The 19,766-nt window shown below is 38.4% G+C and overlaps 1 protein-coding gene across 1 annotated transcript in view; it reads left to right on the top strand.

Moving 5' to 3' along the window:
* LOC108900111 (VPS10 domain-containing receptor SorCS1) overlaps positions 1 to 19,766 on the top strand; it is a 126,151-nt gene that overhangs the window by 35,445 nt on the left and 70,940 nt on the right. Inside the window, exon 2 of the mRNA XM_018700965.2 lies at positions 18,863 to 18,930. Coding sequence (XP_018556481.1) covers positions 18,863 to 18,930 — 68 coding nt within the window. The remainder of the gene's footprint in view (positions 1 to 18,862; positions 18,931 to 19,766) is intronic.

Below are 19,766 nucleotides of genomic sequence, written 5' to 3'. Positions count from 1 at the left end.
TCCTGAGATTGTATTTGCTGATTGTTTTTGGATGCTTCCGATTTTGAAGTGTGAACTTTGTGGCCTCTATTAAGCACAATGCATTATAAACCAAAGCCAAATGAGAATAAAGAAAATGCTGTACACATGCACTGAAATGTATTTGTTGCATTTGTTTCATTCTCCTTCCTCTAGGTTCATAGACTTATTGAAGAAATGTACGGTGATCTTGGCTGATTAGCACAGAGCTTAAGACCAGCTTGGCCATGTTCTGCTTACACCTGCAATTTCTGGTCCAAGCTATCACCTAACATTCCCTGCTTACAGTAAAATGGCCTGCATAAATTACATGTGTATTAAATGCTTCATCCCTTCTCTGAAAACACACTCTCTCTGTGGAATCGCAGGAGTGTGCATTCTATTTATAAAAAAGCAAACACAGAGCTGCCTGGTATGTGGTGTCTGTGTGCTACATACAAATAATTCACATTTCTAATTTTAAAGTCTGCAAATAGTAAAGAGCAGCATACAGGTTTTTCTGTGTGTGTTCACAGACCTGATTTGATAAATGACCTTTGTCTAAAAATAGGTTTAGGCTGTTTATATGTAACAGCCTTAAACATACAAGAAAGCATCCTTTAAAGGATTGGAAGCAGCAGCTACTGTGTTGGCAGCGCCTGTCCACTCAGGACTGTCAGTTGAAGCAGAGCCCTGCTGTGAAGCACTGCTCATGGATATCATAGATTTGCTGACAGTAATGGGGGGGGGGCAAAGGCAAGATACTAATGGCCACACTGAGGCATACCTCTTTTAAAGAGTATTTTTTTCTTAATCACACACAAAAAAGTTAATCCTCAATCAATGAAAATGTAAAGCATTGGCTTTCTGTTCTGTTTGTGCTGATAGCAGCTTAAAGGGTCGTTACTGAGAGGGCTCAGACCACATTTGCAACTGCCTGGCACGACTCCTAGTCATGTCTCACACGGGACACACACACAGGTGAAAAGGCTTCCTTTTTCATTTTTGGATGCCCACTAAAATGGTGGGGAGGTGAACTATTAATGCCTGCCTTTTCCCCACATACTAGCTAGTGAAGGCTATTAGAGTTTTTTGCCTGGTGCAGTGAAGGAAACCACCAGTGGTTAGAAAATGTGTTTTTGTTCTAAATTTGGTTCCAGGGGGCCTTATTGTGGAGGAGTTAACAGTACATATTAGCATCAAATCCTTAATGAATGTAATTTCTAAGGCTCTTGTATCATACTTCTCCCTTTTCTTTTTCCCTTTAATGTCTTAAGGTCAGGGGTGTGTATGTTGTTGTAGCCATATTTTGTTTTGTTGACACCAACAATTCTGCTAAGTCATGAAAATGCACTGCAGCTTGTTATGGTAATACTTTGTCAGCTAGCGTGTCAGAACCTGATAAGCAAAGTCGGAACATTATTCACTCTTGAATCTTTATGGCTCTCACTAAGCTGCTCTGTTTAAAGGTCCCTAAGAAAGGCTGCATCAAAGGCAATCAGATAGTGGAATAATAGGCAACATTAAAGTTGCATTTATGCATGCGGCAATTCTTGGTGAGCGTTGACGATAAACAGCAGCTTGAACTTGTGTATGTTTAGAGGATGTAACCCCAAAGTATCAGTGTCAAAGTATTTCTTAACCTTATTTTTGCTGTTTATTATTTGAGTGGAACAGCAAGAAATTGTTCTATTTTATTGTTTAGAACAGCACTGGACCTTTACTAACCCATTGTATAAGCCTCCAAAATTACATTCTGCCCTGGTATTTGCCTACAAGATGGCAGAGCGTCTTATTGATGCTGGATCAGTGGATTTATTTGCATCATGTGAACACACCTCATTTTGTCCACTATAAATCATATGTTCTGCACCTCCAGGAATGGCTCAAAGCTAATACAGATTCCCTCCACCCTGACACTGTTGTAATCAGATTCACCAGCTGTTTGTCTAGCTGCTGGGACATTTTTCACCTCAGAGACACCTAATTATGTGTCATCTGATGCTACTTTTGTGATAATATTATGGAATTGTTGGAAAGGCTTCCATGTTTTGCATTAGATTAGGGTGGGGATACCATGTGTGCTGTGTGCATGCTTAGAGAATAATTTACTTCATATGGATACAATTGACCATATACCATATTGTATTGCTGCAAACCTCCATTGCACCTTTTTAACCCTCTAATGGCCTTCTCTAGTGTTTACATGAGCATATTTTAAGACATAATATCTTGCTGAAAATGTTTTTCTTCTTATCTGAATTTGAAGTGTGGTAGGTGAAGTGATGGTTTTAGAACCAGACCTTCTCAGGTGGCTTCCTTCCAGGATGTTAATGGTGCAAAAATCCCTCTTGCCACGTGCCCTGTTTATAATGAGTAATTAGCCATGCTCGAGGTATGGACTAAAATAGGTATTTTTTCTTTTTCATTTTTTTTATGGCAGTTATGTTCATACATTGTGACATCAATATTTCATTCATAAACTTTCCCAAAAACTACCCAAAACTTCAGTGTGAAAGAATTACATTTTTTAGAGCAAATTAAAATGATCTTTGCCTCTGACATAGCGTCAAACTAAATTAGACCCCAAGGCACTGTGTGTTTATTAAATTTATCAAATATCTTTTTTTGGGGGAGTGGGGGTGGAGAATATAGTCATTTTTTGTGGAGTTAAACTTTGATACTGAAGATGTTGGTGGTAACATTTTTTTCTCATAAAAGAGAGAGAGAAAAAAAGAACTGTTTAATGGGTCGGCTTTTGAGATGTAGGTTCGTTGTTCAGAGTATGTCAGTGAGCGCATGCCAACAGTGAAGAAAGAAAGGCAAGCTATAAATTGTTTTGGAAAAGCAACCCGTGGGATGGTTTGACAGTGCCAGAGCTCGGTGAAAATTGAAGCAGAGTGAATGTATCTGAACTTAGACAGATGAGATATCAAATTGGTGGGCAGGAGTGTGATAATCAGGGAATTGGAGAGAGAAAATTGCATCAGAATGGAATCATAAGCCTGGCCAGAAGTGAGGATTTGCTGATCCCTGACCTTCTGTTTCAGAGCTGAGGATTTTAAGTAATGAGATCTATGCGGTGAAACAACTCCACTATCAGAACGCCAGACTTCAACATACTGGGAGGAGAGCGTCTGCTGCTGCAAAAGGCACAGCCAATGGATTTAACACATGTTTACAAATGTGCTGTGGCAGCAGTGAAAGACACTAAGGGTTAATGGAAAGAGGAATGACATTTTGTTGCAATAAATAGACCTTACATGAAGGTATAATGTGCTGAAGAACTTTCATGGTGTCTGGTGTTGAATATGTTATCCACTGGCCTCCTGCAACAGGAAACAGCTGCCTGAAAAAAAAGACAAATTTTTAGATTTTTTTGTGAATTCAAATGAGACTGTAGGTGCAATAACTGCTGGGTGTTTCAGTTCTCTCAGGATATACTTTCAAAAGAACAAGTGTCATTGTTTCCCTACTAGTGAATCATTTAGAACACCTGCAAGGTTGCAATTGTTATGCAGTGCAGATGCCATAATCAGGGTGTAGTGGTAGTATTAAAAAAGCTAACTGAGGGTTTCCTGTTCCTCATTCTTTCATTTTTTTAATAATATCTGTCTCGTCTCATAGATATTGAGATCAGCTTGGTAATAATAGACACAATGTAGTAACACTAATTGCTTCTTACATGTTATTTTGGCTGAAATAACAAGTTAAAGAGAGAGTGTTTGTCAGCCAGACAATATTGAAACTCCTCTCATTAATTCAGCCTTTATCACTGGAATGATTAGATCACATCTGAAGAAAGTTGCAGAGTTAAACAGCTTGAGATGTAGAATTACAAATTTTCTACAGTCTAGAGAAATCTTTTCAGTGACATCATTTAATCCAGATAATTAGCTGAAATAATTAACCTAATTAGACTAATGTGGTTCATTATCTTTCTTTCACAGATTGTTTGTGTCTGGACGTTTCTAATGTGTCTTTCTAATTTATCAAAAGTTCTTATATATCTCGATGCAGAATGCATGGGTTAAATGAATGTATTAAAATTGTTAAATGTATTATTTTTAATGAAAATTATTTATGAGTTATTATTCATTGCATTTAATACGTTAGTTAGTAAATGACAATCAAACATCATTATTATTACTATTGTTTAGTAATGATACAATTCTCTGGACAATTCTACACCAAATCATACCATATATAATGATATCTGGATGTTTAATGTTTTTATTTGATCATCTAATAGTCATTTATACTGTATTTTTCATGTGGCTATATTTAATGTATTTAATTTGGTCTAATTGTATTAAACAGGTGAAACATTAACCACAATGTTATTAGGATGTTATTGCATCCCCTGTTAAAGCCCTGTGGAGTTTTGGCCACTAGCAGTGCTACGGATCAGAGTTTAAATGAGTGAGTTCCTGGTTTGTGTTTTATGTCATGCATGCACAAAAGCATGTATGTCCATAGGTTTGCAGAAACGCAATTCACATATCTGCTGAAGATTTTACACTATTCTAAAGATACATAAGAAGAAGAATAGGAAGAGACCGGGCTAGGAAACACGATGTAAACAATGGCAGCTTTTGAATTATTTTAAAGATCTGCATTGCAAATATTTTATTCGGAAGGAAATGTGTTTGTGTGTGTTTGTTAGGCCTCAAGGACACATACACAATGCAGTCGGGTTAGCAAAACTAAATTTAAATATAACTTTGATGAAATTCCTTTTAAAGCAACATCATAGTGTCACCTTATACATTTACTATAGTGATTGTGATAGGAAAATAATATAAGAAAAAATTAAAATAAAAACAAATAAAATAATTATCATTCATCTGGAGTTATAGTTGTGGTCATCTGATAAACATTAATCTTATATTTATACTCCTTTTAGCTCACAACTGTGAACTGGTGAGGAATATCTGACTCTTTAACTGCTCAGTGGTCTAATGTGTTCAGCAGCTAGTTGTTAATTTTGTCTGCTGTTTGATGCTGGGCTGGTAATGTATTGTGTGTATTGTGTGTTTATCTGACCTTCTTTGCTGAAAGTAGCCTCACGCTCAGGCTGAAAATGGAGCTAATGAGAGCAAACTGTTCAGGTCAAAAGACAAAAAGGCTTAAAAGAGGTTAAAAAGGCTCAACAGAGCTGAGGAGAACTGCAGTTCATCACCAAGAGCAAGACTTTGCACATTAGACATTATCCAGCTTTAATATAAAACATTTAGATAATACCATTCTATTACATTTCTGTGTTACAGAGCCTCTCCTCTGTAGGACTAACCCCTGACATATAGAAAGAAGTACAGATTTCATAGAATTGAAAAAAGAAAAAAAAGAGACAAAGCAATGTCCAGACAACCCTGCTTTTGAAAGAGCAAGCATTACAAGAACACATGGATATCTTGAGGCCTCTCATTTGGCCCCATCACATGTAGCCACCATGGAGACTAGTGCTAGAGGTCCTTAGAACAATCATACCGTGCTATGTTGATGGGCTGTGCTCTGCTTGCTCCAGTTAGCTCTTGCCTCCAGCTCACCACAGAGGTCTGCCTAATTCCAGACATCAGTGTAAAGAAATGGGCCTGTCCTGCCATTGAATGCCTGCTTAAAGAGATGGGGATGATTGGATGGAATGGTGGAAGACAGTGCGAAGAAACCTGCCCAAATAACTAGAAGGAGAGGTGCTACTTTAAATGAAATTGGATGGGGGGAGAGTGAGGTGCAACACACTGTGAAGATTGACTCTAGATTGCAGAGCAGAGTGTAGACGTGGTAAGACGAGCAAATTGTGAACACAAAAAAAGAGAAGAAAAACTACAGACTTCCTCTCTATCTTTCCCCACCTACACTCTACAGTCCCCCTGAGCTACTGCTCACCATCCAGGGAATCACCAACATGTTCAGCTCTCAGACCAGATGAGTCCAGGCTAATGCATGAACCCACCAAACCACATATAACACATATAACAAAACTCTTTGATGAAAGCATATAGCATTTTGTTCATTTCATTTTATATGAAAAGTATGAGCAGAAAAATGATTGTATCTGTGAATCTACTCAGAATTTCTGGCTAATGTATTATCTATTATAACATTCTCATATGACCTTCTTTCCCAGTATTCTAGTATCTATTATTTGATCCATTTTTCCACTTTCACAGTTGAGTTTTGTATTAAATATGTCATTAATTTCATGTTGGACATTTTTTTCTGAAAGAAGGCTACAATCTCTGAAGACATGACAATGATAAACAAAACATATTTGCATGTGTTCAGTGAATGCCTTTGTTCTAAGTTAGTAGGCACTCAACACATAGAACCTGAAGTACAATAAAGCTCCACCATGTCCACATTAACTTACTGTCACTACCTCGGGCAACTCAGTGACAGTAAACATGGTGACACCCATTCAGTTAAGTCACTCTCTGCAGTATCACAAATCGATAGTTTCTGGGAAGTCACTCAACATATCCTCTCGAAGCTGAAGCCAAAAAGTATTCCATCATTTTCAGCAAATCACACATGACAGTAAAAAGGACAGACAAAAGAACAACAAAAAAATGTTATTTGATTAATATATTTATATTAAGAATGGATATGTAATGTGAAAGGTGCAGGTTGTAGTGACAAACCCAGAGGTAATTATCATTCGACTCTACAGCTGTATTCAGCAGAAAAGCTTTAGTAAATCTGCTATATGGTATCTGCCCAACAACAAGCAGCAGATAGACAAAGTTAGCAACTAGATGGTGAATCTAGTGGAGCATTTAACAGCTAGATTCAAAGTCAGAAATTTCACTTGTGAGTTGGTAAAGACTCAAACAAGGACGGTGAATAATGTACTCCAAATGAGTATTAAAATAACTCAGTACTTGTTGCATGCAGTGCATGTTTAAATGAACAGTTGCTTCCTAGCATTTAGCCATATTCTATAAGTAACAATATGTCTACCAGATTTAACTACTTAACAGAAACTATGTACATAAATGATACTGAGGTCTACTGAACTGTCAAACAACTCTTGACATTGTATTATACTTATTTCAGGCTGTTCAAATAAACTACATTCTCCATCCATACTAATAGAAGCTATAATGACTCACTATTACATGTTAGCAGATTCTGTGTATCTGTGTCTGTCTAAATTTTGATTCATAGTTTTTGATGTGCCAACAATCGAAACTGACTTGAAATCAAAAGATAAGTGTCGAACACACAAAAAGATTTAGGAGGAATATAACTTTAACTATATCTTCATTTTGTTCATCTGAATAACAATAACATAGACTCACTATGACTTACTATGTGGTAGCATGGTAATTAGACTGAATAGCCATTTGGTTCTCACTTCATTAATTAAACTAAATATTAACTGATTTGGGAGGTAGCTGTTATTCTGACCTAGCCAGTGAGTAGTGACTAATGATTTTATCTCACATTGTCATTTTCACACAAAAGCTCTGGTAGGTCTTGCTAGGAGCAGTAAATGTTTGTCACATATGAATGAAATATGCAGATTTATTTCTCCTTCCACAATTCAGCTATACCTATATATACCTATTTGGCAGGATTTAGGATTGACCAGCTGTCCAGGAATGGTATACTTTGAGGTGAGGTAATTGTAAGAGATGTGCAGTCCCACACTCTTTGCTGCCATTTCTGTGTAGGACATTATCTATGTTTGCTGTGGGACGCTGTCTGTATACCTTGTCGAATTTGTGACAGTTTTCAACTTTCTGGCCATCCCTTCAAGGGTTTAGGATGTTCCTGCAGACAATCTTCTTGTCACTACACAGCCATCAGAAAATTAATGCCAAAGTTTGAATGCTCTCTTACAGAAGTAAGAAGTACTCATTTGCCATGTAGTCTTACTCATGAGTGACAATTACCTCCTCAAGCGTTGAGCCAATTTTTAATTACAGAGGGTAAATTTGCAGACAGTGAAACTGATCAGGCAAATTACATGTAAGTGCTGATAAGGCAAATTTGGTGAGAGAAGGATGAGAATTGCAGTGTTGAGCCAGCCCCTTGCTCCTTTAGGCATTTGTCCGTCCTTTGGTAATCACAATATCTCCTGGATACACAACGGTAATTACATTTCACTGAATACACAAAACCTGAGGTACAATAGAGCCCTTCCATTCATATTTCTCCAACCACAGAGAACATTTGAAAATGTCATTTACTCAGCAGAAATGTGCAGATTTACTGGGGATTGTCAAAGCCCACAAATCACTCTGCTCATAACTATTTGACAAATTAGGAGATGACCTTTCACAGATTCACTTTCTGATTTGATCATTGTCCGGATAAGTTTCATTTCATCAAGTCTGTATTGACACTGACAGCTCTACTCCAAATCCGATGCATTAGTCAGACAAAGGCATATTGTCTTATTCAGAGCTTCCAGTGATTTTACTGGCAAGTCTACAGTAGACACATTTAGATATTCTAGAAAATATAAACGTTCACTAAACTCACCATCCATTCATCCCTGCACTTTGTCAGTAAAAATTAAAGGATTGTTCCAAGGTCAATTCCCCAAGTTTTGTTATGGATCTTACACTTGATCATTAAGTCATTATTGATAAAAACTTAAAGCTACTTATACACCCATCATTTGGTAACTCCTCTATCCATAATCTGCCCCTGGCTTCCCTGAGGGCTCTCCTCCCTATGCTGGTTTTAGCTGACCACAGAGAATCTGAGTGGTTCACTCCACTCTTTTCTAGTGAGCACAGGTGAGCTGAGCTTTTCTTTTGTGGTTATAGGAAGCCACAGTAAGCAATAAATGTACTTGCAGATAACAGAGTGGGAAGTTATGTTTTACCAATAGCTCTGCAGTTTATTGCTTTCTATGGCAAAGCTGTATTTAGAGTTTGCTTCTGTGCCCTATACTCAGCAATAGACTCCACATTCCGCTTCCAGTCAGCCCCCTATTAATTTATGCATTAACTTGGAACAGGTCCAGTTCAAAATTTCCAATGGCATCCACACATCAGTGCAACTTCAAATGATACCACAGTAAGTAATTGGATGGTGTTAGGAATACCATTAAAAACCATAAAGCAGCTGGCAGAAGCAGGTCAACAATAAATCACTCTCACTTCTCAACCATCAGGCATCCACCCATTCAACAACATTTCTTTTCTTTTGAGTTATGTTTTAGTGGCAATTTACCATTGATTGTACCAGGTCTGTACTGTTATGTGTTTTTTTAATGCCATGTAAAATACAAAGCTGCATTTACCTGGAGGTTAGTATTAAGAGTGAGTGTACATCATTTAAATTTTTATCAAAAGCCAAAAGTCAGATTAGAACTCAGTCTAATCAGAACATACAGACATCACACACATCTCCAGAATCAGTGTGACTCATTCCTTCTTCTTCTTCAGTGATAGCATGTTAAGAATTATAGTGTTAAAACTCATAACAGGTGCTTTTTTCCCAAATGGAACAAAATTGTCCATACCCACAGAAGACAGTTGTCTTCCTCATTACATGAACTGCATGCATGCATTGACTTTTGTTTTTCACCCAGCATGTGAAAATCATTTCTCAGTTCCTTGTCAGTTCCTGGAAATGCAATTCGAATCCAAGACATTGTTCGAAATTGTGAGATTCCAATGTAGAAAGGCACAAAATGCAGATACTTTACACTTAACTGCCCTTGCTGAAAATTGATGGCCATAAATGGTATCAAAAGTAAGATTTCAAAAATGTATATGTTAAGGATTCTAACTTTAAAAACACCTTGGGACCAATGTAGTGTCTTCCATGAAATCATGGCAGTGCAAGAAGGCCATCAGTTGTATTGAACTGAGGGTTCACATTGTAGGCCCCTGGTCAGTTACACCATGCTGACAGCTTGCAGCAGATAATCATTGATCATGTTTACTTGTGTCCTCTGCATTAACCTGCAGGTAATGACACCCATTCTGATCAATGGTTCTGACTGCATGATATGGATGTACTGCAAATGCATTCTGTGGTTAGAAATTACTGAGCATCCACAGATAATACTTAAAGAGAGAAACAACTCAATTCCTCTGATTCGCCTGCTTTCCTTTCACTTTCAGTCCTGCCAAACTTGCTCATTTGTCCTTGGATTTATTCCCTTAATAGGGGAGCCAGCATGGCTTCTGCCTCAGCTAGTACATGCACACTGCAGCCAAGGCCGAGGCTGGCTCAACAGCCTGGCCTTGAATGACTTCCTGTGTGGGCTGTGTCGAATTCTTGGTCAGGACTGGTATCATGAGGTGACGGATCAAATGCCAACAATAACTCAACCCAAGTAAAGTTTGACAGTTTGGTTTTGACCTTCCTGACTAAATGATGTATCTTTTAAAACCAACAGCTGCAGCACATGTTAGATAATCTGTAGATTACTTTGTGAGTGGCACATGTTATCCAATTCCATATTCTGAGTATGGTTGTAGTCACTGATACATCAACATGTGGAAACAAAGGCTGCTTCCAGGTTTCCAGGGGGACAGCATTTGATCATCTCATTACTATGTGAGTTGAGACAAGGTCCTGACTGGTGTGATTACAATTTACATTCCTGTACAATGCCTTCACCTTTCCTCCCTGAAAAGCCTGTTCCTCTTTTGTCGTATCATTTATCTAATTTTCTATCTTCACATTAAACACTTATGTCTTTCTTAATACAGATATTCCACACACATGAATTAAATGTATTATGCTGTCATTTGCAAGACAAATTTACACAGTGCTTTGATCATATATGCAGAGAGAGAAGGAGGCAAATAATAAAAAAGGGTCAGTGTCAGTTCTGCATTGTTGTCTTTGTTGATTAAGGTGTAGCAGAGACAAGGTGGACTGCTCTGAAGATGTCTAATTGCCTTTAATCAAATGCAAATGATGAGAATAGGGAATCTTTAATTCAGAATAATATGAACAAAGGCAGAGATGGGAGGAAATATAAGAGCTTGTTAGTTACCACCATAGGTTTGCTCTGCAGGCAGGTCCTGAGGGGACTTCTTTTAATCTAGCATTGCCTTAGGCAACAGATACCTAACCCCACAACGTCTGAACTGGATGAAATTAAGCAAAATCAATCAGCCTTAATTCTCTCTGAGAAAGTTGACAAATTCTTTTTCCCCACTGTTACAACAGCATATTGGCTAGGGCTGATGTCATTGTAGATTCCTTTATAGGCCTATTAGAGAATTAGCCAAGCAGTGGTACTCCTGACAATGCCAATTTGAATAATTAATCTACACTGGCAGCAAGAGTCCGCTGCTTCAATTTATCATAGTCCATCCACATACTTACAGATTTCAAAGTAAGCTAAAATGACGACATGACAGAGATCTCCTTGATTTCTTAACTTTGTTTTTCAGGTTGTAGCTGCCTCTTCATTGCATGTGCTCCTGATTTCATTAAAACTCCTCATTCTACTTTATCACACAGCTTGAGGACAAATACATCTGTCTCTGGGGTAAGGCAGTGCCCTCAGCAGTTCTCACAAACTTCAGAAAAGTAGATGGCACATGCATCCATTGGTATTATTTGTGACTGTGTATGGATTACATTCCAGGGTATCAGCGAAATAGATTCATCTGTTATATATTCATCATATATTCAGTTTGTTTGTTCAAATGATCAGAATAGAGAAAAGATATTTCTCTTCGGTGCATTATTTACTTTTACTAGGTGAGTAACCCAGTTTTGAAGTTAAACAAGGTTGTTGTTCAGCTTTTCATTCAGTGCATGGAGGGCATTATGCACTTGGAGTGATTTTCTGTCTGTTATCAGCAGGATGAGTGTCCATGAATTTCTTTTCAATAATTGTGTCAAGTGTTATCTCTCCCTTATGACAAAGTGCTCAAGTGATTTATTACCCAAATATACATTCTTTTCAAGCGTATTCTAGCTTTAGAGCTTTGAAAGTTTTTCACAAGTTAGACTTGTGCAAGGACATGTACATGAGAGGCCATACAAACAAGTATATTTCATTCTGGGCCTCTCACATACTGTAACATACTTTCTCCTCTCACGTAAATCTGTTTTCATTCTCAAATTCATGTATTTTTCCTCTTACAGAGTTACATTTTCATTCTCTCATGCATGTGCTGCCACTTTTAGATACATTAATTCAATACAATATAATATACATTAATCAAATATACATGTAGGATTGAGAATGTATGCATTAACAAATACACTATATGCATTAAAAGTTCAATTTATTTTCATTTTCACTTATATGCATGACATAATTGTAGGGAAATAAAATGCAAAACAATAAATAGGTATGAGTAGAAAAAGAAGACAGGTTATTTACTGTCTTCTGATTGGCTAAGAAGTAAGTTGTTGTACAGTGTTACTTGCATAGCATGGAAGAAGGAGACAGAACACACAAGTACTACACCAAGCAACTGGAGCATTCTGAAAATATTCAGAAGATCTGCCTTAATGTCAAGACAGATGGTGGTAACAGGACATAACTGTTCCCAGGCCTGGCTTGGTCTGCTTACATAAGCAGTCAGCAAAAAATGAAGACATCCACCTCAGTGGATTTCAGTTTCTTCAGAAATCCAGATAAAGTTTGAACGAGAAACAAAATCATCCGTAGCATTTGTTCAGTGCTCTCTAAGACACTATTAAAAATGCCCCCCTATACACATAAATACATTTCATAGCTACATGCATATGTACATAATTAAAGCAAAAACATAGTAGTACACTCATTTTGTGTCACATCACAAAGACACTAATGATATTTAATCACGTACATTTAATCATTTATGCATATATTTATATATAATCTGCATACTTTTAATGCGTTTTACCAGTAAGTGCCAGCCTTTCAAGTCTTGAAATGCATTAGTCACTCCACACTTGAAAGATCAGCTACTTAATTGCAGTAATTTTCATACACATAATCCATCCAAGATACTGTGGAAGAAAATCCAGAAGTTTCAAAGTGGGTTAACAACCAATTAGGAGCAACACAAAGCTAAAGATCAAGGAAATACTCGCTGTGAATCCTAAGACTGCATCATCATCAAAAACAAACAAAACAAAAGTGACTTGTCTGCATGGATCAAACAACCAAAACATGAAACTGCAGGTGGTCACAAAAGCTTCAGACTTCCTCAGTATTCTATGAGCATCTCTGCAAACATCACATGTCTTAAAATAATCTGCTCCAGTGGAACTGAAAATAGATAACGTATATGTTATTCATTGTTGCATGAAAAAATAGAGAAATTAGATTTTAATCATTGATGCCAAAACATAACATGCTCCACACTGCGTTTGCATGTTTATAATGTAGTTTCTACAGCTTCCGCATGTTCTAATGAAGACTGGAAGAAATGAGGCCACAGAAGGCTGATTATATGCTGACTAATAAGCAGCCCAGATTGCTTAACTAAATGCCATATATAACCTTCCTGGGACACGCACCTGACAGGCCTTGATTAATTTTGATCCAGATGAAGATATGTTATTTTTAGATATGTGACAAGTAGCTGAAAACCCTGTTTCCCAGGTACATTTCACTTTTATATTAGCGATAGGCACAAGTGGTGAATCTTCCAAAGGAAGATGTGACAGGCTAATCCACAGAGAGGAGCATTCCTGGCTCAGTGATCCCCCATGAGTCTGACAGTGTGAGGTATTTGGAAATGTTGGCAGGTAAAACTTGTTTACATCATTATATGTGTGTATAGCACTGTTTCTGCCTCTCTGAGTCTTCATTACAGAATGAATTTATTGATTAACAATAAACTGCAGAACTGTTTCATTAAATGCATCTGTGTGGCAAGAAACACTATTTTTGTTTCCTGTCTGTGCTTCTTTTTTTTTTCCCCTTTCCAGTAATGAAACTGCGCAAAAAGATCTGTCCCCTGGAGAAATCTGGTCTCACGTGATTACAAAAATGAGATGTGAGAAAAACAAATAGTTCATAATGCCCTGCAGAACATGAACCCAGTACATTTCCTTGTTTTGGGAGCCTCAGAGTGTGTGGTAATATTCTGCATTTCATATTTGTTTATTCTGCCTTCTTGTGCCCCAGGAAATGGTAATTGTTGTTTGTATATGCATGTTAGGGAATTTTGATCCATGATGATATTTTCTCTCCTCCATCCAAGGACAATTACCAAACAGTACAGGAGATAACGGTGTTTGCTTGCAGCAAAAGCATACTTTTGATTAAAGAAAAATAATGTTGAGATATTTTCAAAACCTAAAGCTCTGCACAGTTGTTCTTGATCCTCACCCGGAGCTGAGGCCTCACTTTGCATGACGAAAAACACTGCATGTTTTCTTTATATATTTTGACCCCTTTTATAACAACCTCCTAAGACACATCCAAGTTTTTTCCTTTATACTGTTCTACTGTTGAAGTTCCTAAAAAAGTTTTCAACACAGCTGTTAGTGTTGTGGATGGGCATTTAGTGTAACCCCGATACTATGGATGCTGAAAAAAGGTTCTGCAATATGAGAAATAATGTAAATTATTTATATTACTTTTTGTGAAACAAGGCATAACAGGTGAGACAAGACAGAGGGTAACATTTGACATGGTGGACATGACAGGCCAAAACATGCATCAAGGACACACAACAAATTGTACAAAAAATAATCAGTGTAGGGTTACGCAAGTGATGTTAGAGTCTCCTTATAGCAAACTGAAGTGATTGGATGAGTTTAGAAAGGCACACACCTGTGTATATCAGGTCCCACATTCACACAATGTCAGGACAAAAATCAACCCATGAAGTTCAAGGAACTCTCTGTAGTAATAAATCTGTGATGATAATAAATCTGTGATGAGACACAGATTTATGCATAAAATAGTTCTCTGAGTGTTCCCAGGAGCACGCTGTTTGGAGTCACCAGGATTCTTCTTAAGGTTTACCATCTAGCCAAACCTAACAAAACCTAACAAAAAAGGGTCTTGGTCAGCAAGGTGATTAAGAACCCAGTGGTCACTCTAACAGAGCCTAAGAAGTCCTCTGCAGAGACTGGAGAACCTGCTGAAATGACATCCATCTCAGCAGTCTCTATCAGTCAGGTCTTGGTACAGTGGCTAGATAGAAGACTCTTTAAGTAAAAGGCATATGACAGCCCACCTTCCAAATGATTATTACATTGTAGCAAAAATAAGGGTTTGGTAGTACCCTCAATATCATTCTTGTTTTTAACCAGTGATCCTGAAGCTATGGTTCCAAGTTATCTGGTGTCTGCTCATTTGTTCATTGTTCAGTACATACAGTGTAAATCTGGGGTGCCATCTTTTTTTATTCAAAGTATCCGCCATACAAACACTCACTAACTACGTCCTGTCTCATTCTGATGCCTTAATAATCCAACTCTGCTGGCCCTGGTTTAGGGGAACCTGGCCTCATCGTAGTATTTACAGTAGGAGAAGCCCACAGGCCTAATTGGCATTGTCAGTGATGGAGCATATGCACTTTCCAGTGGGAGCCCATCTGACAGGGCCACCCGCTGATGACTGCCCACATAGTCTCCATATGTGGCAGACAGAAGGGCCCGTACGCACACTGCCCTTCAACTAATGAAGCCAAGTCACCCGGCTCATACCTCAGCCTTTTAGAGGACTTTATCCAGAATCTGGAGCCAGAGAGCTCCCTCTCACAGTGTGTGCACCTACAAACATGCACTCACAAACATATACACAAGCCATAAGGGGCAACTCAGAGTTGTAAAAGCATAACTGTTCCCTCACCTTCACCTACATCCAGAGAAATACACTAACCCACATACACACAGGCACACAAACACACAGCAGAGTGACTCTGAAATGTTAAACAATTGCACCATTACCCTCACCTTCGCCCCTCTCTCACACATACTCATGTACACATATGTAGATTCAAAGCAGAAAATGGTGTTGAGATGTGATCAGAGAGCGAAAGAGATAGGAGGGAGAGGGTGAAAAAGAAAGTGGGGGGATATAGAGAAACAGAGAAGCTGCGTGGTGCGAGTGTGAATTCAGCCTCCAGCTGGGCAGCTAAATGGGCTTGGTCAGTCATTAGCATGCAAAGGTCTAGTCCGGACATTTAAGGTTATTCATTCCCCAGGCTAATTCTCCCCACGCTGAAAACGCCCAGCTACTTCCTGAATCACTCTTAGTCAATGCCTTTTTACTAGTTGCTGTTCTGCCAGTTATTTTCCACAACGCATCCTCAACAGCACTCCAAAACCCTGCCAGCCACGGGTCGGCCGAGTGCACCGCACGTTTTCAGTGTTTTGGGGGCTGCAGATGTTAGTGCATACTTAATAAGCCTGATCACAGGAGCCCCAACCTCGCAATGTAATTCCACTACCCAAGGTGCATCTGTTCTGCTTGTACTCACAGGAACCACATGCTGGTGGAACTGTTTTCACAAAGTCACATAAGTCATACAGTGGCTCGTCTGCTGCTTCAATAACAGTGGAGGTAGCAAAGGCAGCCAGGCCAAGGGGAAACAGTTGGATATTGGCTGTGTGCAGCATGGCACACGACTTAAAGGCAACAAATATAAATTGTGTAGACTGAGGTTGTTTATTTTACTCCATGTACTGGGAAATATCTGTGTGCATCGCCTGCCTTGTACATACAGCAGTTTTCCCGATAGCAAAGTTAGAGATAAGCACTAGCAATACATTATGTGAGTAGACGTTTCTACATTGGCAGCATCTCCCCTTCGCCCACGCCATATCACCTGACTATTGTGCTGCAGGTTGCACAGGGGTCATCAGATAACTGTCAAAGTCACCACAAAATATCCCTCAGAATTTTCACAAAGCATTATCAAAATGAAACACAAATCATGAGCAAGAGAAGTAAGGACCCTACACAACTGTTAAAAAAGACCATATTAAACTGAAACCGTAGCATTCCCTGTGAAGATTTCCTTGCCTCTTCTGCTTAAACTGAGTTTTATCCATTTCAAATACACCTCCAGTCACAAAGTAAATAGATTGTGAGTTTCCATGCTGCTTTACTTCTTTTGTGCTTGGAGCAAAATGTGATGTTTCTGCCTCTGTTTTTCCCTGAAGACTTTGGCTGACCCACTTTTCTTCATCTTATGCACCTTGAGGGTGTTAACGGAATAAGGAATATTTACAGTGGAGTGTTTAGAATCAATCTGATATGATTGAGTAATGAGTTTGGAATAATTAGAGGGTATTGCATTAAGCAATGCAATGTATGGTAGAACGCACCAAAGAAACCTTGTTACAGCTTTCAGAAGCTTGCAGTGTGGCGTGGGTGTAGAGCTCTGGCGTTAAAATGAATTGAGTTTCACTCTGGCAGAGATACAGTACATCTCTATTTCAAAACACAAACAACTCATCTCACAGTGTCACAAAATTAAAACTAATCAACATACCTTGGTAAAAGACTAAATGTCATAAAGACACTGGAGCCAATCCCAGCTGACACTGGGCAAGAGGTGGGGTACGTCCTGGCCTGGAACAGACTGCCAGTCTATTACAGGACACGTATAGAATAACTATCACATCACAAATAACCACAATTACTTTCACACTTCCACACAAAGCCACAGGAAACCCATGCAGGCACAAGGAGAATGCATACATGCAAACTCCACACAAGAAAGTCCTGGACAGGAGTTTGAACCCAGAGCTTTCTTGCTTTGAGGCAACAGTGCTGAGCACTGCACCACTCTGCTGCCCTCCTTACAAGCTAATGAGGCCATATAATATATCTGATCTGCCTTACAAATGTAAATATGAATTTTACAGTTCAGTTCAGTTTGTCTTTGTTGTCCATTAGAAAAACATACAGGACCAAGAAAATACAAAGAAAGGAAAAGAAAAGATAAAATGAATACATAAATATTGAAGGGAATTCCACTCATTTCAAATATCAGTGTCTCCAGGTGTTTGGGAGGACTACTGCATATGTGAAAAAAGTTGTATAAAGCCATTTGCAGGCCCAGAGGGAGCTGTGCAAAGTCTGGTAAATTGCCTCAAATAATGACGAAATAATGAATGAAATCTGTGGGTGTAGAGTTAGAAAGAAGTGAACTTACCAGACCTCTGTAGCCTACTTATACATTAGCAGCCACTAGCGTGACACATTACACATGGACTAGCCACCAGGACAATTGGGCCACTGCATCAGTTAGCCATTTGATGGAAAAAAAATCCATAAAATGTTTTCCAGCCCTGTCAGTCTCTTTACTGGCCCTCTCGGTGTGCCTGTCATTTGGGGTGTGGATGAAAATGTGCTGCATATAAGTTCCGGGAGTGGGCTCACTAGCCAGTCACAACCAAGTTTCAACTTCTTCCCAAATAATGATCTTGTGACAACTGGTTTGTTCTTCTAGGCTTTTTGAATACAAGGCTCTATAATCTACCTGGAGCTTTTCTTCTACAATGGTTCAGTAGCACCAGGCTGGAGATTTATTGCCACCAACTGTTTTGATATTCTCAAGTCCTAATAGTGGCATAGTAGTGGAGAGGGCACATTCATTTACATTTTCTTTTGTTGAATGTCTTGAAATTCTGTTAAAATGTGTGCTACATTTAGATGGAAACATGACAATTGAATGCGCAGACCTGTAAAATAAGACCCTATGCAGACCTACCTGGACCCAACTTTACACAGAGACATGATTACAGAAACTAATCTACAGTTTTGTCTGACACTATGTGGTATGAAGGTTTTCAAAGACCAAACTATGCCTCTACCAAGCTGTATAAAAGGGGTTTTGTGACTGCAAACAAATGTTCCACTTCTGTTCTTCCTGTCAGTTTTGCATTGATACTGATTAACTTGCACACCAGACATTTTTTATCAATAGGCCTGTGTATTGATTGTAATGCTTGTCTTGTTCTGCAGGTGATTTTGATGCTGACCAAACTATTTGACTTCAACCTCAACAGTGTGACTGAGAGTTCATTATGGAGGTAAGCTTATCACATTGCATGATTTCATGACATTTTAAAAAAAGCCAGAAGTAGCTATGAGTTTAACAAAATAAATTGGTCAAGGGGGATTGCTGGACTAAGTTCTATACATTTCTAATGTCTTTAATCCTGTAGTTTGAATTGCTCCCAGCTCTGCTCTTAGGTATAAAGAATACCAGTACTCACATGGTTTCATTAATCTCATAATATGAATTAATGAAACACTTAAAGCTCGAAAAAGAGGTAACAGTCAAAGAAATATTAAATCACAAGCCAGAGTAACTGACTGCCCTCATTTGGTTTTAATGTCTGTGGGCACCAGAAAAGCCTCACATGAAAGTCACTAATCAACACCACTGGAGCTGGCAGTGTTATCCAGAAAATTACCTTGACCAGCCTTGAATACAGCGTAGCCTTGCTTGGGGTGTCTCGTTTCTGACATGATTCTGATGTAATTTTGGTAGATGCCTGCTAGGAAAGAATGTGGCTGTATTAATGTTACAAAGAAAGAAAGTCTTAACCAAAGAAGGTCTGTTAAGGTAATTATCATTATGAAATATATATTTTATTACTGTTGTCTATGAAATGTAGTACTACAGACATGAACAGCTCTAAGAAAAGACCTCAGAGAAGGGATAAAGGATGAAAAGAGATTTACTGAAATCTGAAAATAAAAAGAATTAAAAGACACTGAAAGGACTGATGAGCCCCATGATGTTTAAACTCAATTCTCATTCTAAAAAACAATTGTTTTTATGCACTGCATTTATAGTTTGTTGTGTAAGACCAATAGCTATTTTGTGACAGATTTTTCCCAAAACTTATTTTACCTCTGT

This window comes from Lates calcarifer, linkage group LG5 (assembly GCF_001640805.2).
Source record: "Lates calcarifer isolate ASB-BC8 linkage group LG5, TLL_Latcal_v3, whole genome shotgun sequence".
In the NCBI taxonomy this organism is placed as follows: domain Eukaryota; kingdom Metazoa; phylum Chordata; class Actinopteri; family Centropomidae; genus Lates; species Lates calcarifer.
The sequence above is the reverse complement of the archived record's forward strand: the minus strand, read 5'-3'. Positions and strand labels throughout refer to the sequence as shown.